Below are 23,994 nucleotides of genomic sequence, written 5' to 3' on the forward strand. Positions count from 1 at the left end.
CTTAGCACCCCCTTAAAATGACGGGAACTCTCATGATTCGTTTTATACCCAGTTCTTGGTGTATCTTGTGAAAGGAGATGAAATCTGAATTCCATATCATATAATAATAGAAATAGAAATAGTCGAAATCACTTTTTATTTTAACCAAATATTAACAAAACCACAGATTAATAAACACGCAGATTGGAATTTTCCATGCCTATGCCCTCTAGGCGTATTCGAATTCAGCTGACGCCGCGGCGTGCTGGTACAGCGTTCAGACCTGGCGACATCGCTTATACGCGCGAAGTTTCTTTTGTGTACGCTCGCGCTGATTGCGTGTGAAACCCCTTCCGGAATATGTTCATAATGCTATTCTACCCAAAATGAAATTAAAATAATTAAATTAAACCTCGAACAATTTCCAAACCTTACCTTTTATTAACATTTTATTATTGTTAAATCACTCTTAATTGCGTTTTTGTATTCAATCACGACATCTACTTTGGGATTTATTGAAAACTCTTACCAAATTTCCGTCCTTGTGCGTCGAGTTAAAGAAAAGTCTCAGATTTAATAATATTATTTGATGGGTAAATTATTAGAAGTAAATCAAATAGACTCATACTAAATACACGAATACTACCAAATGGCACAAATTCTAATAGACTTACTTCGTGAGTGCGGTATATTCAATTATTCTGTGTCCTTGGGACGATTGTCTATCGTGAATTTGTATTAGAAACACCATTCGACTAACGTACGGAGCATGCCTTGGTACTTAGATTATCAGAGGTAACATTGACCATGTTCATGTTACATTCATAATGGAGACTCATAGCAAGATGTTTTGTTGGACTTTATTTGCATTCTTCAGTTTTCAAACAGGTATGTATCTGATATAATTGTGGACTGAGTCCTATATTCATAGAAGCAGCAACAGTATCAGTAGCAACAGTAGTATAGCAGGATCAGAAACAGTAGCTTTTGCTGTAGCAATAGTGCGCATAGTGGTACTGGTATAGTATATGAATTTCGGTCTATTCGGGTTTACGAACAAAGACATACGTAAATAGTTTGCTTTTTCTTTCAATTTAGTTGTGTTTTGTGGTTGGAGCCCACAGAAGACCCTATTGGAGAAACTACTCCGTGACTACGGCAATCGTTCATTAAGACCAGTACGAAACATGTCTGATGTAACATTAGTTCATTTCAGGATACTAATTGCACAACTCGTTGAATTTGTAAGTAGTGCTTATTGTTTCTTTCTTTCTTTCTGTATAAGTTTGCTTGATATTGTTTCTTTCTTGGATTTTGCAGATAATTATTGAATAACGTAATTTTGTATTTCGTATACAAAATATTTCAACATTACATTGGGTAAATGCTTGAAGTAGAAATAAACAACAAGCCATCACGTCATAGACAAAATGCACATTGTGCATGGTCTTGGTAGACTGAATATTGTACTGTTCTGTTTGCTCTGTATAAATATACATTTTAAATGTAAAATTTTGCACCACTCATCGTGTAACAATTTCTGATTGCAGATTTTCAGGGTCAGAATGCCAATTCAATTATTTTGAATTAACATCGACGTTTTAACTCTTAACAATATTGTTTCATTGTAAATTTATATGGAAATAGAGCAAATTGTGACTTTCTTGTATGCCCCGATTCGCAGATGCAGAATAGTAGACTAATGTCATGTAAACGAAATACAACTAAATAAAAGTGTAGCGCTTCTACTGACTGTGCATTATTTGTTGTGCAATCAACACTCTTAGATAGCGCGAACCAATCAGAGCAAACGTTTGGAAATGCCCCAAATGTATTATAGGGTGCACAACTTATAAGTTCCCCCCTACATATTTTTTAAAATAAATCGAAAACTATTTGACGAAATGCAAATCTGTAAAATGATATGGGTAGCCTTATTTGTTTTACACATGTGGACCAAATTTTAGCGTCACACGTCATTGCGTTCAGTCACAATGGTTCATTATGTAAAAAAGGAGACCGTTTTAAACAGTGTTAAAGTTGCATCTGAGTCCATAGGACTCAATTCTCAAACAACACAGTAGGCCAGGGATATTCATGTGTTTGTAAAAGAAAACGTAATCTTTGGTATTCTTCTTCTTCTTCTTCTTCTTAAAAAGCAAAGATGTTTTTAATGATAAATGTCTGAGATGGAAGGGATATCTAAGAATAGACCACATTGCCAGTAGTTCATCACATGTGAAAAGTCACATTTTAATAATGCCGCGTTTGCCAGAATTTCTTCGCGGTAGAGCAATAGGTTTGCTGGATGAAAATGTACCGGTGGAAGAAATTGCTCGTCGTATGGGCCAGCAAAATCTCCTGACATGAACCCCATTGAGCATCTTTGAGACCATGTTAAAAATGAGGTTGACCACTTATCAATGAAAACTCAACACTGCAAGAGCTAACCCAGAGGATGATTTAAGCACTTCCCAGAAGTCTTGCGGTTAGCACAGCTGTGTGAGTGAACATGACACCACTGTCCGCCCACTGCATACACACGTGCATGGTTAAATTTGAATTTGGACAGATATATTTACAATAAAAGCACCTTCAAAAGGTTGGTCGATTTCACATTTTATGTTATCTACAGAAGGTGTGAATTATCCTTCATGCATACATCACTTTAGATCTAAAATCGACCAAGTAATGACGACACACGGGCAATTCTAAAACAACATCTTTTGCACAGAGTTCAATGGGATTTGAAAAGTAAAGTGGCAGTTGAAACTCTAGTGATAACACTTTTACAGTGCATGATGGGGCTTCCTTAAATCATCCTCTGGAGCTAACCCGAGCAATCCAACATGTATGGAACAACATGGACCAGCAACGGGTCCGGAATTTAATAAACAGCATGCGGCGACGTTGCAATGCACTTGTCAACAGTGCAGGAGGATACATCCCCTACTAAACATCTAGACTTTAAGTTTTATTTCCATTACAAACACATGGACAGGCCTAACATACTGTATTGTTTGACAATTGACTTCTATGGACTAAGGTGCAACTTTTAAAACTCCCTCTTTTTTTACATAATGAACCATTGTGGTCAAACGCAATGATGTGTGACACTACAAATTGGCCCAGATTTGTAAAATAAATAAGGTTACTCATAACTTTTTTCAATTTTACATTTCGTTAAATAATTTTCGATTTATTTCAAAAAGCATTAGGGGGAACTTATAAGTTGTGCACTGTATATTTGTGTATAATTGCACAGGCGCGCACTCCGCGTACTACGTGTAGTGCTTTTGGGCTCGTTTGCGTCTCGTAAGGTGGATTCATTTTTCTTGGCGGATTTATGCATTTATATTTTTTCGTATTTTCACGGGTTATAAATTTAGTGTACATAATGCTACATAAATTTAGAGCAAACTCCCACTTGATGACCACTACAGGAGAGAAGAAATTATTAATAATAAGTAGTTATCATGGTTATGGTCATCTCATCAACTCTTTTAGGAGACTGTGTACTCTTAGAAATGCATTAATTAAAACTTTTTAATCATCAATGCAAGATTATAAACGTATACATTTTGGGAAAATAAATTATCTATATCTAAATAATTATAAACACATTGGTGTCAAACAAATCTTTTTGAAGACATTTACATAAAAAACACATTTTTTGCCTCAAAATATTTGGAACACACTGCGGAAAGAAAAGAAAAATTCGCAATTTTTTGAAATCTAGATACACCATTTCAGGAAACGTTTTTAGATTTTGGATATTGGCCTTAATTTTTGAATTGTTGACTAAGTGAGAATTACTTGGCAAAAAAAGTAAAAAGTCATATGTTTGGCCTTAGTTCATTTCAGGCCATTTCGTCTGACCTGACATAAGAATCTTATTCTATGGAACACGTTGCACAGTTTTCCAATTCAGTGGTTTAGAGAAATGATAGTCAAATGGCCATTCACACTCAGCTACACTCAGCACATGGTTGCTCACTATGCAGCCTTTCCGCCCAAGGTCTTACCAAGGACCGTGTATAACTGTAATATTATACGAGATGTTGGTTTACAAATTATTATTTTTATTATTATTATTATTATTATTATTATTATTATTATTATTATTTACAGGATGAGCGTAAGCAACAACTAACAATTAATGGCTGGTTAAAAGAGGTACGTCTCCTAGCTTTTTAAAATACAGTACAATACAATACAAAACAATACAAAGAGCTCAGAGCGCTCAGAGCGCTTACAAAATATAAACCTTAATATTACCACTTAAAACTACATTTGTAGGTGCATCCTAAAAACACAAATATACAATATCAATTAAAAACAGGTTAGGCGACGAAAAAAAGAAAACCTGTTCTACGGGCGGACGGACCTTTCAAGTAGTGTCGGTCGGGCTTTTTTTTTTTTTTCTTTTTTTTTTTTTGTGAGATGACCCAAAAAATCACCAAAGTCTGATATTTGCAAATGGGAAAATACAAAAAAAAAAAAAATGTTCCTGAAATTGTCGAAATTTGGGTCGGTATTCATTTGTACAGGAAAATTTTGTTCCCAATTTGTTCAAAATCTGGGTCGGTCGGGCCCGTAGGACAGGGTTTTCTTTTTTCGTCGCCTTAAGGAAACAAATAAGTTTTCAAAGCTTTTTTGAACATATTTGTAGATGAAAATGATGCCTAATATAGACAGGTAGCATACGTTACCTTATTTCCACGTCTGCAAGCTTATTCATTATGTCACCTTATTTCCATCCAATATAATAATGATATACAACGAAATATTCACAGAACTGGCTGGTTAAAAGAGGTACGTCTCCTAGCTTATTCATTATGTCACCTTATTTCCGTCCAATATAATAATGATATAGAAGGAAAGCAATATTCACACCATTAAGTCTAATAATATCGTGATATTGGCAAAGCGAGAATAAAAGTAAGTCGTACAATATGAGACAATAACGTTAGCTTCTGAATTTCTTTCATGTATAATGAAAAATCCTATAAAGCATGTGACATTTTAGAAGTTATATCTTCACTTGTAAATTTTGAATCTAAGTAAGCAAATGCTATATTACTCACTTGATCCTCATGTAGGCTGTCATCTCATTGTAATTGCATCAACAACAATAATAATATTAATTACTATTACTATTATTATTATTCTTCTTCTTCTTCTTCTTCTTCTTCTTCTTCTTCTTCTTCTTCTTCTTCTTCTTCTTCTTCTTCTTCTTCTTCTTCTTCTTCTTCTTCTTCTTCTTCTTCTTCTTCTTCTTCTTCTTCTTCTTCTTCTTCTTCTTCTTCTTCTTCTTCTTCTTCTTCTTCTTCTTCTTCTTCTTCTTCTTCTTCTTCTTCTTCTTCTTCTTCTTCTTCTTCTTCTTCTTCTTCTTATTATTATTATTATTATTATTATTATTATTATTATTATTATTATTATTATTATTATTATTATTATTATTATTATCATTATTATTATTATTATTATTGTTGTTGTTGTTTTTATTTAGATTTGGTTAGACGAATACTTGGTGTGGAATCCTACTGATCATGGAGGGATAGATACACTGACCGTTTCCACTAAAGATATATGGCTACCAGATATTACACTGTATGATAAGTATGTTCAAGATTTCATTTTAATGGTTTATATTGTAAACAGTTACAGTGTTACCGTGATCAAAATCAGAGTAACTTAATCATGTTTAAGCGCTAAGGTACTTCGGTGTAAAACGCTATACAGGAGTCGTTTTATTATTATTATTATTATTATTATTATTATTGTTATTGTTATTGTTATTGTTATTGTTATTATTATTATTATTATTATTATTATTATTATTATTATTATTATTATTAGTGTTATTATTGTTATCATTATTATTATTATTATTATTATTATTATTATTATTATTATTATTATTATTATTATATATTTATAATGGCAATTGAAAATTAGGTAATTCTATACGGGGATTCGAATCATTTTAAAAGTTATGTGAAAGCGACCACTTCAGAAATAAACAGGTTGCCAAACGCCGTGATCGTACGCCTGTGTATTCATAACCACTCTCCCGTTACGGACCAAGGTCGCTTTAGCCAGTATTGAATATTTTGCACGTACGAAATGAACGCGTAGACGACGCAGAAAATGAGCTATTCCATTTACAATCCACACTACCTCTATGGATTTAGCTAAAGTCTTCCACAGAGGGTGTATGAGTTTCGATTAGAATAGACAATTCGGTAACTTCTATTTGAAATACTCACTACAGTTGTTAAAGATATAGATAAAGCCATAATACAGGGGAAGTATGGGTTTCAAAATGATTAACCCTGACCAATTAGAGGTTAATAACTGCGCATCGGTTATTTGGAGGGCATTGTGAAAATCTAAACATTTTGCCTTTGGAACCGAGGAATATCCTGAGGTCCAAAGCAAAATGTTTAGATTTTTCACAATGCCCGACATATTACCGATGCAAGTTATTAACCTCATTCATAACCGTCACTTTAATCTCTTTACCTTACAAAATAACACAACATTTTGGTCAAAAGTTTATAAAAATAGATGATTTTTTACATCTTCCCTTTCCTAAAATCGATCAGGCTAAAACAGGACGACCAATAACAAAAGTCTGTGCAAACATGGTAGCGCGTCTGTGCAATCTGTGCAAACATGGTAGCGCACAATCTGTGCAAACATGGTAGCGCGTAATCCAAATACGGCAGCCAGCGCGCGGGTAGTTTGTTCGACGCACAACAACACGCAAACGCCGGTCAATTGTGTGCGCCATTGGAACAATTACGCATTTTGCGGTCAATTGTGAGATATTAATGACCTCGATTTGCGTTCGCGTTTTCACAAATAACTAAATGTAATTGGATCGCACGCATCGCGTTTATTAATGAGGTTATGAATTAGAGGTTAATAACTGCGCATAGGTTATTTTGAGGGCATTGTGAAAAATCGAAACATTTTGCCTTTGGAGCCGAGGAATATCCCGAGGGGCAATAGCAGCGAGGGATATTCCGAGGTCCAAAGCAAAATGTTTAGATTTTTCACAATGCCCGACATATAACCGATGCAAAGTTATTAACCTCATTCATAACCGTCACTTTGATCTTTTAAATTTACAAAATAACACAAAATTTTCCTCAAAAGTTTGTAAAAATAAACAATTTTTACATCTTCCCTTTCCCCAAATCGATCAGGCTAAAACAAAACGACCAATAACAAAAGTGCGTATCAGAATCTGTGCAAATATGGTAGCGCGCAATCCAAATACGGCAGCCAGCGCGCGCGCAGTTCGTTGGACGCACAATACGGCGCACGCAGAAGTCAATTGTGTGCGACATTGGAACAACTACGCATTTTGCGGTCAATTGTGAGATATTAATGACCTCGATTTGCGTTCGCGTTTTCACAAATAACTAAATGTAATTGGATCGCACGCATCGCGTTTATTAATGAGGTTATGAATTACATTTGAAAAACGTACTTCCGTGGAAGAATTTCCAAAATTTTCCACACAGGGGTTGTGTGGATTTTAAATGGAATAGCCCAATGCACACATTTTCAGTTCTACAATATACGAGTATATACCATGGTAATAATAACTACTCTACTATGATAAGTGGAGCGAAATGTAGTTTTATTTTTATCATCTACGAAGTTATTAAGTCTTTGCTTTTACACAGTTGACATTTAAGTTTTACAATATTAGAATCAATGATATTGAACATAAGTAAAGTCTAACTATTCTAGTGGAGCGAAATATATTTTTATTGACCATCTACAAGGTTATTTTGCTTTTACACATTTGACATTCAAGTTTATCAAATAAAAATGATTTATTGTGTTGTCCTCATGCTTTAAAAAAAAACTAAATTGTTTAATTAGATAAAATGCGGAACTATAATAATTGAGACGAGGACCTTTAATCATGTTATTTCATCGAGCATTATGTATCATTCATTTTGGTCAAAATGTAAATGAAAATCATTCCTTCAAATTTCGTACTTAGTCATATCATACCATTAACGACGCATAGCGCATAATGCTATAATCTATTATTATATACAATAATAATGTCCATATTGATCATAATGTAGATTTAATATAAATTTGGATATCGTCCTTGGGCTGTAATTGGCCTTTGAACATGTTAAAAGCAAAATCTACATCGTGGCAGTTTTGTTTTAAACATGTTCACGGGCCATAAGTACATAGGAAGTTTTCGTGCCATAATTACGATTAGTCGATTAGCCATAGTTGTACGATATGTATTTACATTAAATCCACAATATTTCTTTCGTTTTCCTGTTTTTTTCATTCAAGCAGCGTTGATTCCAGGTTTGAAAACATCAAAGACATCGACGCTCACGTGACATCTGACGGATATGTTGATTGGATGGCTCCAGCACTGTTAAAGGCTTCATGCATGGTCAAAGTTCGATATTTCCCATTCGATACTCAGCAGTGTATTTTAAGATTCAGCTCATGGGCTTACGATGGTGGATCAATTGATCTCGTCTTCACCAACGACACCGATGCATCACAAACTGTGTTTCTGCGTAATGGAGTCTGGGAGTTGGTCCGTGTGGATGTCATCCGTGACGTCAAAGAATACGAATGTTGTCCTAACCCATACATATTCATACTTTACAAACTCACTCTCCAGAGGGCGTCGACCTTTTATTACAGTAATATTATTGCACCTTGTTTGCTACTTTCTATTCTTCAATTATTAGTATTCTGGTTGCCACCTGAATCAGGGGAAAAGATATCGTTGGGCATGTCAAACCTGTTAGCTCTTATTTTATTTCAACAACTTATTGCTGAAAGTACGCCACCATTAGGGGATGAGACTCCTCTAATAGGTAAGTAGTTTATTATTGCAAACAAGTAATACGGCATCTTGTTCCCGTGGTTACCAAAAGGATAAATGACTGAATGGTCTTAGTCATCTAGTAGTTTCAAACAGAGTTGTAGAATTAAATCTAATACTGGAACTTACTTTTTTGCAACTATTGCTACGTTGCGTCTGGAACCACCAGACTTCATCAGGCTGACCAGCCCAGCGGGTCAGTTGCCTGATGAAGTCTGGTGGTTCCAGAAGCAACGTCGCAATAATTACAAAAAAGTAAGTTCCAGTATTGGATTCCATAACTCTGTTTGTAAAGGATATACTGTATTCCATTCATTTCTAGGTCCATACTAATAGTCGGACGGTTTTCGACGTTATGTAGCTGTTTTTAGTGCATCCAGAAGTAGCTTCTCTTGGTGATTTTGATTTTTGCCGTCATTGATATCTCAAATTAAAGAAAACACCCTTGCACACATTATACTCACCTTGATTTTCGACACTACTCCCGGTCCCCGCATTGAGTGTATCCGCGGTACACATGCTCGTCGGCAACATTTGAAAACACCCCCTTTTGCATCTCATTTTGTCAGAGAAAACACCTCTTTCTTAGCGATTTCGCGATTTTTGTTTCTTTGTTTTGTTTTGTTTTGTTTTGTTTTTCCCTTCGACAATGTCCCTTTTTTGGGTAAAACCCGAATGATATTTCAAAGATGTGTGTTTTTTGTTTGTTTATTTGTTGTTTTTTGACAGAAACACGCGTATATGACAAGTCCCGAAGCTTAGTAATGTTTACCTATTTGAATTTCTCAAATTAAGAATTTTCACATTTATTTTACTGAAGAACACTTTTTTGTAAATTCACAAATTGTTTTCTACAGCGGAATACTTATAAAACGTTACTGTTAACAAAGCAATGATGGTCACGTGTTCCAGTGACTGACTGGTTTTTGTTTGTACTTTATTATAATACCATTGACAGAGACAAGATTCACATATTGATAATTATTTAATAATGTTATACAATTCTTTTTTGTTTTACTTTATCACACCAAACCAATCTAAAAAGATTAAGTTTCCCCCCTTAAATAATGGTCATTATTCAATTTGTAGCAATTGACTAAATATTGACGTCACAGCGCACATTTAAATTAATGTAACTCAAGATTTGAAAATTGCAGTAAATTCTATTGATTTGAATTCAGTATAATGAAAAGAAATCTGTGTAATGATATCTGAGTGGTACTGTATTGTTGTTAGTGCAACTTTCACATCTGTACTTCGTCACATTAAATTGACCGGTGTTTTATCGTTTTCTGGGCTATCGTATCACATGAGGTGTCAAATGCGCAGCAATAAATTCTGCTTCCAACGCATTTTACAGATTTGTAATACAATATCCCGTTTTTGAATAATGGCCATTATTATTTAAGGGGGTTAGTTACATTTTTGAGATGTTTATTATTTTATTTCAGGTCAATATTTCTTTGCTATGGTAGTCATGGGCTGTGTCTCAATCACCAGTACCGTATGTGTATTGCGTGTCTATTACAGAAGCAACAACAAAGAGATCCCGCCCATGATTCGGCACGTGGTTCTCAGATACTTATCACAGCGCTTGATTCTTCATCGTCTGATTTCATTCGATAAAGGTCCAGCTAAAATCATCCCTAATGGAAATTCAACACAGCAACGCAACGAAAGCGTGCCCTCTTTGTCAGCAGTGTTACGATCTGACTCCAAAGGTCACGCGGACGGCCATGACATAATAACCAATGGCGAACCAGGAATCCAATGCATTAGTTGCCGTGAAAATTCAATTAAAGAATGTGGCAATGCTGATAGCAAACATTGTGAAGAACACTCTAATGATAGAAAAATGAAGGAATGTTCGTGGAAAGACGTAGCAATGTTTTTGGACAGGATAATGTTTTATTTACTTGCACTCTGCATGTTCGGCGTTTTTCTTTATGTTGTCACAGACTACTTGTTACAATAACTGTGATTTATTGATATTTGTACAGCAAACCTCAAAATACAATTTAAACTCAGAGTAATTATCTTTTTTCCTTTTAATGCACCGTGTAAGCAAAGTGAGTAGAAAAATATTATTAATATTATTACAAAGTGTTCACTCTATTGAAGAACCACCCATGACGTCCAACGGGTAGGTATGGTTCTGCAGACGTGTCCGAATCCTGTAAAAATATAGAAAGGGTTTTTAACAATTTTACTACCTAAAGGATGCTGGTAACACTAAAAATCTACGGACGTGGATGGAAGGGGAAATATATCGATGAAATAGTTAAGCAGTTTATTTTCATTTTTCACACATTCTTATACCTGTTGTTGATTAAATACAATCTATCTCAATAGTACATCTCCATACCACCTTTCTATTCATACTCCCCAACCCCCTGGTTTAACGATTTCTTCTTACAATTTCTTTTTCTCTTTTATGGCACGAGGAGAGAAAGTGGTCCATATTCATTATAATTATGTCTCATTTTTGGTTAAAGCAATTATTATAACATTTCCATACGAAATAGATTTGTGTTTCTTTTCCACAAAATGTCAATTTTCACTCTCTAAAATGTTCTCTTAATATTGTGCTGAGATGAGGTGTTATGATCATCCTGTATACGCCGCGCATACGTTCGATCGCGTTCGACAAATGTTTCGATGGTATGAATAAAACGAAATTTAAATGCAGATTGTATCACAAATGCAGCACCTAAAGCCTTAATTTTTGCAGGATATGTTAGCTTATTTAAGCACATTACAAAACAAAAATCTGAATTTTGCGAAACATTGACAACGTCCTCTTCGGCAAATGTTACAATGCCTTTTATAGATGCTAGGCAATGATCTGACAGGACACAGTTTGTAATATCCTTTGCACGCAAAAAATGTATTGGGTACAAAAACCAATTCTCAATAACTTAGATCAACTATTGAGCTATGATAGTTGAATGCAAGTCCTACAGGGTGTCCCTGACAGGACTGTATCGTCGGGAACTGATTTTATGGGTACTGTAACGCATAAACCGAACGTGGTTAAATAACTGGTGATGTTGAGAAACATATCAGATATCACATACTTTTTGAATTTTGACAATTGACCGCTCCATTTTTGAAATAAAAGAATTTTACGAAACTCCCTCATTTTCAAGCCTTTCCATGGAGTCAATATCTATCAATGACAACAGACGCATCTTGCGCTGATAATGCGCAGTCATAGGCCATCTTAATCGCCTCAAAGTCCTTCCTAAATTTAAAAAACAAAAACAAAAGAAAACCCTTTTAATTATTTTTTTTTACTTTAATTTTGTGTATTGGCGGCAAGAATAGACCACCTTTTCATCTCTCAGGGAGGTTGCACTGTGGTCTAGATAAATAATTTTTATTGTGATTTACGCTTTGGGCTATGTTGACGTGTGACTATACTTTATAGATCATCGATTGATATTTGAATCCGTGAAAAGGCTTGAAAATTAGGGAGCTTCATAAAATGCTTATATTTCAAGAACGGTATGGTCAATTGTCAAAATTCAAAAAGTATGTGATAGCTGATTTATTCCGCAACAACACCAAGTATTTAGTTATTTATAGTTGTGGCGTTAAAATACCCAAACAAAACAATTACGTTTCCACCGATACATTCCTGGTGTCAATATCTTACCAGTACTGTACAACTGATTGGCAGGAAGAAGTATCGTTCCGGCTGGCTCACTCCGTACGCAAAGTCTCCAAAAACGGTTCCGGTTACCGTTTGCACTAGAAAACAATTAGAAGAATAAATGATCAGAAAAATACTTGCAGATGTCCAGATCTTCCTAGATGATTTAGAATTGAATATACCACTAATTTCATAGACCGGGGATGACTGGTAATGTAGATTTACTAGATTATTTTTAATTAATCCATTGAAACCACGTGCGCCCATCGCAGTTGGTATATATTTATAAAGAATGTGCAATATCAGAATTTCGCATTCAGCTTTTATGATATGATTTACGTTATGATATTAACTGGGTAAAGTAAGAATAAATAAAAGCCCGGACTGAGACGAATCCGAAAGTGCTTGACAGTCTAACGTCTACTTACTTGTTGTGTTACTTAATGTCATCTCTCCCATAAATTGTTCGGAGGAAACGCGACAATCGTCTACCAGCACTGAGGCAGTAATTGTTCCTCGCTGTCCATTTTCATTCATGAACCATGACCAGGTAGCTACATCAACAGTAACGCCAGTCAACGGTGCTCTGTCTACTCCTACGAGTGTTGCATCATCTATCAGAATAATATCCAAACAATATAAAACATTCGTCATGAACACTGCAGAGTGCCGAATACGCAAAACGGCGTTTGAAAATCTCGGCACCATTCCATTGGTCCTTCTAAAAATTCGTGAGCACTCATTTGAAATGTATATTATAGAAGTGAATGTGCCCGAATTATTTTCAATACTTGTATGTTCGAAACAATCGATATATCCCTCAAAACGCGTATTTACAGCTAATCGGCTTTATGTAAAATCCAAAATGTTTCCACGGCTGCGCAAAGAGTCGTCTTCGGGGTCAAATACGCATTTAACTACGTGTAAACCATAGCACGCATCCCATCCTTGACTTGAGACTTTTGTGTAGAAATTACTGGTTGTCCTGAGGCTATTTTGTCCTTAGACTATAGACTTAAACTTGGTATATAACTTATAAATTGTCATCCCTGTAATATTTAGCAAAACCTCGAGGATTTTAAAGCATAAATAACAATATTGGCCTATATTTTGCGAATAATTTTCTGGGATTTCCCAATTTAACGAAGGCGCACTCACATTATTAAGCCATAACGATATTATGTGGGGAATGTTTGTACTTATTTTGGTATCACTGGATACATACAGCTATACATTGGTATCAAATATAACAGTATAGGACATTCAATATAGAAAATCCGGGGTTTCAATCTATACAATACTATAGATCAACATGATTTGTACAGCTAAGTATACGATTCGTCTCACTGCCGAATTCATTTATCGTACTTAAGCGCGATTCGTCCGAATCAAAACTTCAATAACTACGTCGGGGAGTAAGATTTACCATTAAATTTTGGTGGAAATAAACCTGAAACATAATCATAAGCATACAAGAACCCAATTTGCTCAAAATTCTCAATTCGTCACTCTGCCGAATTCATAACGATTTGTTTGGCTTTGTTCAGACGAGATCGAGCCATCAATTTATTACAGTCGCCATTGACTCTTCTGTTTGATAATGCCAAGATGTGTTCACAGTGACTTATGAATGAACTGACGAAAATACATTTAACCACTGGGGATCAGAAGTCATGAGTTGTGTTACCTGGTATACACGTTTGAATTACGTAATCTGCAGGGATGTCTGCCTTCGTACATGTTAAGCCAGTAATTGTGTACATAACCATCTGTAAAAAACGTATAATATTTTCATTATTATATAGATGTGATGAGTTGGTCTATGATAATTAATATTCATCCATTTCCTAGCATAAAATATTTGCCATGCACGCTAGAGCAATTTTGTTTCCCCCGCCCATCTATGACGTTTTAGTTGGCTAATAGAGAGATTGCGATTTCCAAACGTAGGTATCGGACGTACGTTGATCTATTCAAAACCACTCTCCCGTGTCGAAGCGAGGTCACGTATTTAGCCAGTTTCGACGATTTTCCACGTGCGAAATAAACGTAGATACATCGTTGAAAATGTACAAAATTTGTCCATTTCACAATATGTTAAAGACAGTCAATGATAATGAACATACGAAGGAAAGGCTAATTACTATTATGATCCTTTTTGTTTGTAACAAATCATTATAATAAAGGTACAGCGATGTGTTGAAAATCGACTAAATTTATACGCGATGTCCATCTTTGTTTACTAAAGTACATTACAATCGTGTAAAAACCTGAATTAAATTTTTTTCAGGGCGTTCTTCTCAGCAAATGTTATAATATGGCTTTATGCAGCATGTTAAGTCAAAATTGTAGTCAAAATCAAAAGCAGGCTGTTTGAATTAGACAGAAACTCAGTAGCCTGCACTTACTGTTAATTTTTCAATCACTATGCCCTCTATCGACCTAGATTAGTTTAGATCAGATTTATAGTCTTTATTCCAGCAGACCTGTTCTTCTTCATGACGAATGAGCACAATTCAATTTGTGCCGAGACTAGCAATATTTAATACCGTATTAACGTACGTGAAAACGTACGGCCCACGTGCTGCGTTTGGAACATCGCAATCTCTCTATTATTATCAATCAACGCATGAATCTCATCTCAGTCCTTGCGCCTATCATCCGTCTCATATCTGTTTGTGTTAAATATTATTATTAAATATAATATTGTCTGTTGTGTTAAATATTATTATTAAATATAATATTAGGGCGATGGTGATGGTAGTTGTGGAGTGGGTGAGTATGTTGGTAGTGGTGGTGTGTTTCGTGATTTACCTCATTAAAATCTTCGATAACTTTCACAGCAAATGCAGTCCCATCATCGTAATGCAGAATTTCTTCCACGCCAACCATTTTTCCAATAGAATCAATTGCGATATTTTGAGTTATAGTTACATAATTTGGCGTCGTGTCAATTACTATAGCAGACTTCGCAACTGAATGTAAAATAAAATTAAAATTAAATAAATTTTTCGGACGGTTTTTTATGATAAAGACTTGCTAATACAATAATCACTCAATCTAAGATCTAGTCATTAAAACACTGTCGATGATTCGCAAAATCAGAAAATCTATAAACAAAAAATTATTGGTATCCAAAATCATATTTCTGCGTTTTTGAAAGTTAAATAGTGGTACTAAGGCTAACAAAATTCTATGTCTCAAAGCGCCCGCGCGCGTTCGTTTTAACTTACCGCGTCCATTTCAGCTTTTTTCCCCGTAAATCATAACATTCTGAGAATTTTCTATGTAAATTATATTATTTTGTGAGTGAAGTTTTTGAATGTTACCCCGAGAATGTCACCGGAACACTTGCGTATCATAACACAAACGCAAGTTACGATAGGCACTGTAATATTTTTAGAGAGTTATTGTTTCCAGGAGAATATGAAGCACTCAAAAACCAAGGAATAAACAAAATCTACATAAAGACCATACAGGAAATATATACCAATGCCACAGCTACACTAACACTTCATAAGGACAGTGAACCAATTTTCATCAGAAGGGGAGTTCGTCAGGGAGATACCATGTCACCCAAGTTGTTTGTGGCAACCCTAGAAGAAATCTTCACAAGATTGAACTGGGTTGATAAAGGCATCAATGTAAATGGAAAGAAATTAAACCATCTAAGGTTTGCAGATGACATTGTAATCATATCTGGAGATGCAGCCGAGTTGGAAGAAATGTTAACTGATTTGAGCAATGAGAGTAGGAAAGTGGGGCTAAAAATGAACATGTCAAAAACAAAGGTCATGTTCAACATGTATGCAGATAATAAGGAAATCAAAATTGGAAATGAAACACTGGAACATGTATCCAAATTACCTAGGACAAGAGATTTGGCCAGATGGGAATCAGCCGCAGGAAATAAAGAGAAAAACGCAAGTAAGATGGGCAGCTTTCAGCAGACACAAAGATATACTAACAGACAAACACATGCCAAATTGTCTGAAAAGGAAACTTTTCAATCAATGCATCTTACCTGCCATAACATATGGAAGTGAAACTTGGACATTAAACAAAGATATGGAAAGGAACCTTCAGACTACACAACGAAGTATGGAAAGGATGATGCTGGGGTATACAGCTGGTCAGCTACCTGGGCAACAGCCTGGACAGGAACAGCAGGAGACAGGAGAAATTGGCAGAATTTGGGAGAGGCTTTTACCCAGCAGTGGGATGATATGGGCTGATGATGATGATGATGAAACATGTAGAAGTGATTTATATCACCGTATTGGGAGTTCCCGATGAGCTATAGGTAAGAAATATTTATATATATTTTGAATCTTATTATAAATCATTATGTAGAGAGGAAAATTGTGAGATCATTTTGATTCAAATCTGAGCAATTTTTCAAATTTGACCCCTGTGGAGGTCAAAACTTCACCTTTGACCTTTTACGGTACATCATATATAGATATGATAAAGTATACTCTCTCTGAATCCTTATATATGACCTGAGGAATACATATCATATAATTTATTTTGTTTTCCTGGTGATTTATACAATTAAGTGGACGCAAATGAACTTTATGAGTTATATAAAACAAATTTATGAGTTATATAAAACAAATTATTGAATGTTTTTATTCGTTCAATGTAAAGAATATTTTCATTCGGTGAAAAGCCTCGTTGAATGGAACAGTCCATATTTCACTTCATGAAAATATTCTTACCATTGAACTCATAAACATTCAATATTTGTATAGTATTACCTAGCTAATCGATAACTCCCAATACGATAATAAAAATAATTTCGAAATGCTTCATATTTCTTGAGAAACAATAACTAACTAAAAACTTTTAAAAAGATATTACAGTACAGTGCCTATCGTAACCTGCGTTTGAGTTATATACGTAAGTGTTAATAAACACACCCGGGAGCTCCCGGTAACATTCAAAAACAAAATAATACGATCTACATAGAAAATGCATATGCCTACCTGTCGTAACGGTGAAGGAATCTGGTGTACAACATGGCGTCTGAGCATGAGATATACCAACAGCTATACTAAGAAACACAAGGAAGCCTAACTTGTCCATGATGTTTTGTGAATTCAGGTACCCAACAGATTTCAAGTGAAACAAATAGTATATTCACTTGATTTCCAAAAGTCGACATTGACTAGGCCTATATGTATGTTTGTATATATATTTTGTTTATAGATTATTTTCAAGTGTTTCTATTCATAACGTCACTGCTTTAAAATAATCGCTATATTTTAATGTGCAACTTCCATTAAAATACAGATACAATAATATACTGAATGTATCCGTCTACTTTAATTTATAAAGATTTTGTGATTCAAAATATGCAAACGAAAATTTGCCATTGTCAAATAATAGACATAAATTCATTCCATTTTCGAAATGTACTTTGATCTTAATTTGATGTTTACATTGCTAACCTATGTCAGAGTCACAAGATACCTTTATTTATTCACTATAAAATAGTTATCTATACTATTCAAACAATTGGAAGGTTCAGACTATTATTTTAATTATAAATTCGGATGAGTGTCATATCATTCAGTACTGTTTGGGCAACAGAACACTTGCATTACCAAGTACTGAAGACACATGACACTGAAAAATACTTTGTTTAGCACCAAGAGATCAGACAAAAAAATGCAAATCAAGATTACCATTATTGATTACCATTATTCTGGTCCTTCAAATATTTTGAGTAGTGAAATCCTGTAATGCATCACCCCTGAAGGCGAAGTTCAACGAGCCCTCCCCTGTAATACATCAACCCTCAAGGCGAAGTCCTATGAGCTCTCATCTGCAATACATCACTCCTCAAGGCGAAGTCCAATGAGCCCTTCTCTGTAATACATCACCTCTCAAGGCGAAGTCCAACGAAGTCTCCACTGTAATACATCACCCCTCAAGGCGAAGTCCAATGCAGGCTGGTCCAATGAGCCCTCCCCTGTACATCACCCCTCAACGCGAGTGTGATGGCAGGGGGAATTTTGTCCATTGTAGCCATTTAAAGTGTACTTCTAAACATTTAAATTAGAGAGGCCACATCGGTCTATCTGCTCTAGTTAAGGTTTTCGTGCATCATTTTAGACAAAGGTGTCAGCTGAGTTAAAATTAACCACAAGAGTCTCATCTTTTTGATTTACCCGGCTGGCATTTCTGCAAAATGACTTGAGCTGAGATAACTGGGTTGAAAATGCAGTTTCTGTGATTTTTTTCCTTTTTGTACCAAAAATGCCAATTATTAAAACATATGTCAATATCTTACATTTTCTAAAATATTTAGTCAAAATATAAAGTTGCAATTTTTTTGTTAACGAATATTGAATATACATGTGACATGTATTCTCCACGGCAAATATGAAGTTCATACTTAATTTACCTTCAGCTTTATAGCTGTTTTAATAATTGACATTTTTGGTTAAAAAATGCACAACTGAATGAAGTTTTATTTAAAGCAGTTTTTATTTCAGTTTTTACTTCTCTGTACTTTTCATAACATTCATGTTATTTGTCAGTTCTTTTGTTTCAATTTTCTTTTGTTTTAAATTAAAGGCACGCATAAATTAGCCATTCACCACTCTCAAACCAGATGTCCACATGTAGTCCGTGGAGTTTTGAATAGACCAGTTTGTCACTTTTAAAACTGGACCTTCGTCTAATCAAATGCTTGTAACTTTGCTTCTTGAAGTCACATTGGATTCAATGGGGTGTCATAATGTGCCGGATGACATAGTGCATCTATTAAACAAATATATTTACCCAAATATGTTTTTTTTAGTTTTAAAATTAGGACTTTTCTTGCAAGTATATAAGGATACTTTTTGGCGCAGTATAGTTCTTTGGTAATCATATTATATGGTGCCCAATTGTTTGTGAACAAATTAATTTACTGAGTGGGCATTTTGGGGCAATGGGCAAGTTGAATTTACTGGGTGGGAAGAGAAATTTACTGGGTGGGCAAAATGCCCACCCAGTCTCGTGTTATTTACTTACTTGTTGGGAAGTATTTGACCAGAACTAGAACATGGTCCGGGAACATGGTTTAGATTTTCATTTCGTAACTTAAAAGCTAGGGCATTTCGTGATCCACAGCCTCATCCCCCCACTTTTCTCCAAAAAAGTTGAGATTTTTATACCACTGGAAACCTCTGGCTACATAATGTTTATGTACCAAAAATTTCTTGCAGATTAATTCGTTTAGCAAAAGTATCGTCAAATTCGAATTTCGTTCTGGTATACCAGAACAAAATTACAACAGTGGCCTATAGAGCAGTATAATACACATAATCATGCATAACTAGCTAACACAAGATCGGAATCAACTGAAATTTTGAGAATAAGCTTTTTCCGTGGATATCTATTGATAATAAAAATTCCTTTAAAAGGAATAGGGCGGGCAAATGAAAAATTGTCAAGAGAAATGAAAGAATGAGTAAGTTTTCACAATTAAAAACAGGGAAAATATGACACAACATCGATTTCCAATGGGGGAATAACACAAAACGTATAAACAAAGTTTATACGTTTGTTATTCCCCCATTGGAGGTTGTGTCATATTTTCCCTGATTTTAATCTTATCTATTGCTTATCCTTTATTCTCTGCTGGTCAGTTGGAACAGATTTTCCCTGTTTTTATATTAACCCTTCACATCATAACAGAAGACGGTTTATGTTAACATTTTATATAAAACATTGTTATAAAACCTTTGTAGATAATAGTTATTTAAAACATTTTCGTAATCATACCTTGAGATTTTTTATCATCAGATAGAAAGACTTCTGCTCATCTTCTCTGGTGAGACAACAGGGCTGGGGTATCTTTCCATATCAAAGTTTAAAAATCTGTCATATCAATTTCCTCAATATGTTGTTTTGATACAACTTACGAGGGGAAAACTTTTACAATATTTCGATATTATTTTTTAACTTTGTAACTTTATTATGATTAACATAACTGTATTTCAAAGCGTCAAACTATATCATTATTTTGTCCCAACAAAAATAATCCAGGGAATAAAATATTCATTCATATGTTTATTTATTTTATTTTATTCAACCTGGGCCATTTCTACTGGTGCACATGCATTCTAATAATTTGTCTATAATACCTTATACAAGCATTATCAAGCACAATTTGTCACAAGATTTGAAAAGTAAATAGCCTATGTACACACTGAACACAATGTACATACAAGCTGTATGGCCTTAAAAGGCCATACAGAAGCTGTCAGTATAAAATGATATATATGACCTTCACGATGCTGTTAATTTAGCCCAAAGATTAGGAAAACTAGGAAAACTGGTGAACTGGTACTGTTCAAATAAAAACATCTGCAAATCTTGCTGCAATTTCCAAATAGTATTTCTATTACTCAAATAATTATTTGTGTTATTTCTTTTAATACAAACACATTACTGCCTATGACGACTTTATCGTGTTACTTACATATCAAAAGCAAGTAATAATTACAAAACTTGCCGTAAACTATCACCTCTGTGGGTGTTTGGGATATAACCGGCACGAATATTTTCTCAACACTGCGGCATGTGAAAAAGTAGGTCAATAGTCAGAGAATACAGGGCAGGTGGCACGCCGCACCTGCCCAAAAAGAGGATGCTAGGATCACGAAATCCTCCTTTAAGTTCACCCTGCGGTTGTTTGCCACTGAGGCAACTACATAGTTACATATTGATTGCCAGTACCAGTTATTTTCATCTTAGTATATCAAACAAAGACGTATATATAGTAATCATAATTGTAACCAGCAGCTCTTAACTGCATTATTTAGCTCTGATTTAATCAAGAAGCTTAAAGACACGATGATCCAAAATTCCAAGGAAAATGCAAAATGTCAAAAAATCACAGAATGTCAAAAGATTGACCTTCGGGTGTTTGGTGGTGGGTTTACACGGTGAACTAACAAGGGAAATGTAAATGCCTGTGCATGGAGACAACACTACCATGAATACATGATATACTCAAAACAAATAATATACACACTGCAACTAACTACAGTAATTTTAGTTTATTTTTTAACACAAATACAAATAAAACATTTTAAAGTATTATTTTAGTAGTGTAACAAAGTTATATTAATAATATTCCAAACCAAAACAATCGTGAAAAAGTTTAAAAGTACAGTCCCAGCAAACACAAAACGTTTTCGACATCATTCGCAAAAGGTTATAAAAGGTTGTCAGAAAACGTTTAAATGTCGGGTTATATAAAGGGTATATTAAGAGTATAAAACGTTTTCGTAACCTTAAAAACATTTTTGATAATCTACTGCTCAGCAAACAAAAATGTTTTACAGAAAACGTTACAATGTCGGGTTATATAAAGGGTATAAAAACGTTTTAATAACTTTCCAAAAACATTCTTGAAAACTTGATACAAAACATTCTAAACAGAATGTTATTTTGGGGTTGAAAAAATATTTTGCGAAAAATGGTTGCCCAAAATATTTTCAATAACGTTTTAAAAACGTTTTCATGACCTTTGCATAACCCGACATTTAAATGTTATCAAAACGTTTTGAAAAAAACATTTTAAGAACATTTCTGTGTTTTCTGGGTTCAAACATTTTAACATAATGTTATTTAAGTATTGACACAATATTTGGCAAAAATGTTTGTAAAAATATTTTACAATAACATTTATTGAAAACATTTAAAAAATATTGTTGCAGTGTGTTTTCATACAAAACGTTTTACAACGTTATCATGACCTTTATATAACCCGACATTTTAATGTTATTAAAACGTTTTTACCTAAACCAAAAGCCAAAATATAACTTATTTAAAACGTTTTTAAAACGTTTTTGTGTTTGCTGGGGTTACAATTAAAATAACGAAAGTCCAGGATCTGATCCTGGATGACAAGCAGTGGCGGCGCCAAGGGGCGCATGAGGGAGAAAATGCCCCCCCCCCCCCCCCCCCCGTTAGGACTCTTGCCCCCTGTTGCCCCCCAGTAAAAACCCCAAATTACGAAAATTTCACCTTTTTGCGGTAATTTTGGTGCAAAATTTGTTGATCCCCCCCTGAAATTCACTTTGCCCCCTCAATGTCCCCACCCCCCCCCCCGCCTCCCGAAAACAATTCAAGGCGACGTCACTGATGACATCAACCTCTTTGCTTTGCCCAACGCTCCTATAAATTTCAGGGTTCTTTACGAGCCAAAACACAAATTCTTCCGATTTGATTTGATTAAATTTGTTCGTCAAAACAACGCAATGATCAATACGATCAAATTACCATTGCCCTTGTTTGGTTTCTACCTTGGTAACTATACATCATAAATAGTGCAAACTATTCTTTTTCTGAATCTCTGCAGCTAGATCAAAGATTTGCTTCAATATTGCCTTTAGAACCTATTTACTAAATAACTCCTCAACCACATGTCGTATTGATATAGATCTGTATAATAAAACGAATAATTTGATATACTTTAAGTAAAATTGAACATGGTTTATTTGTGATATTGTCTTGTTTGAGATTGAAAATTATTGCAGCTGATGAAATCTGTAAAAATGATTTCTTGTCTTGGTATCACAAAAAACCGTATCCTTACAGTTGGAAAAATAATCACAATTCCAAAACTGAACCATGTTGGAATAAATTTGTTTTTATATTAGATGCACATTACAATCCTGCTTACTATGACACCACATTGAATCTAATGTGACCTCAAGAAGTAAAGTTACAAGCAATTGAATAGACAAAGGTCCAGTTTTGAAAGTGACAAACTGGCCTATACATGTACAAAGGCGCAAAAAATTCCAACAAGCGCAACAAAGAGACAACAGTTTCTTCAATGAAGCTTTATTTGAAGCAGTTTTTATTGCAGTTTTACTTCTCTGTACTTTTCATAACTTTCATTTTATTTGTCAGTTCGTTTGTTTCAGTTTTCTTTTCTTCCTTTTGTTTTATATTAAAGGCACGTATAAATTAGCCATTCACTACTCTCAAACCAGATGTCTAGTCCGTGAAGTTTTGAGTAGGCCAGCTTGTCACTTTTAAAACGGGGCCTTCGTCTGGTCAAATGCTTGTAATTTTACTTCTTAATGTCACATTGGACTCGATGGGGTGTCATAATGTGCCGGATGAGATAGTGCATCTACAAAACAAATAATTTACCCAAATATGGTTAAGTTTTAAAATTAGGATTTTTCTTCCAAGTGTAAGGAACATTTTTGGCGCAGCATATTATATCCATTACTTCATGCGGGCTCTTCGAATCATCTGTTTTATATTCATCAATGCCCTCGCTGGAGCAAACATATCATCTTCTTTTCGATCCGTATGTTTCTAAATAACGAAAAAAACACAGAGATTAAAATAATAATATACAGGATTAATTATCATTTACTTTTTGAAACACCGTTTTCTTTGTTTAATACCCGTCTAATGTGACGTCAACATTTGCGAAGTCGTG

The 23,994-nt window shown here is 34.6% G+C and overlaps 2 protein-coding genes and 1 long non-coding RNA gene across 3 annotated transcripts in view; 1 reads left to right on the plus strand and 2 right to left on the minus strand.

Annotated features, from left to right (window-relative positions):
• The first annotated feature begins 739 nt into the window (after positions 1-739).
• LOC140151523 (neuronal acetylcholine receptor subunit alpha-10-like) lies at positions 740-11,263 on the plus strand. Its single transcript, XM_072173892.1, has 6 exons — positions 740-867; positions 1,078-1,223; positions 4,111-4,155; positions 5,492-5,601; positions 8,326-8,864; positions 10,324-11,263. The coding sequence occupies exons 1-6, from the start codon at positions 807-809 to the stop codon at positions 10,845-10,847; spliced, it is 1,425 nt and encodes a 474-aa protein (XP_072029993.1). The 5' UTR covers positions 740-806; the 3' UTR covers positions 10,848-11,263.
• Positions 11,264-14,233: 2,970 nt separating this feature from the next.
• LOC140149953 (uncharacterized) lies at positions 14,234-17,596 on the minus strand. Its single transcript, XR_011858783.1, has 3 exons — positions 17,516-17,596; positions 15,342-15,502; positions 14,234-14,296 (listed from the first exon to the last, which is right to left on the minus strand). It is a non-coding gene; the product is annotated as an uncharacterized lncRNA (long non-coding RNA).
• A 5,907-nt stretch (positions 17,597-23,503) lies between these two features.
• LOC140149954 (uncharacterized) overlaps positions 23,504-23,994 on the minus strand; it is an 8,816-nt gene continuing 8,325 nt past the window's right edge. The window contains exon 5 of the mRNA XM_072171962.1: positions 23,504-23,867. Coding sequence (XP_072028063.1) covers positions 23,775-23,867 — 93 coding nt within the window. The 3' untranslated portion in view covers positions 23,504-23,774. The remainder of the gene's footprint in view (positions 23,868-23,994) is intronic.

This window comes from Amphiura filiformis, chromosome 4, assembly GCF_039555335.1.
Source record: "Amphiura filiformis chromosome 4, Afil_fr2py, whole genome shotgun sequence".
In the NCBI taxonomy this organism is placed as follows: domain Eukaryota; kingdom Metazoa; phylum Echinodermata; class Ophiuroidea; order Amphilepidida; family Amphiuridae; genus Amphiura; species Amphiura filiformis.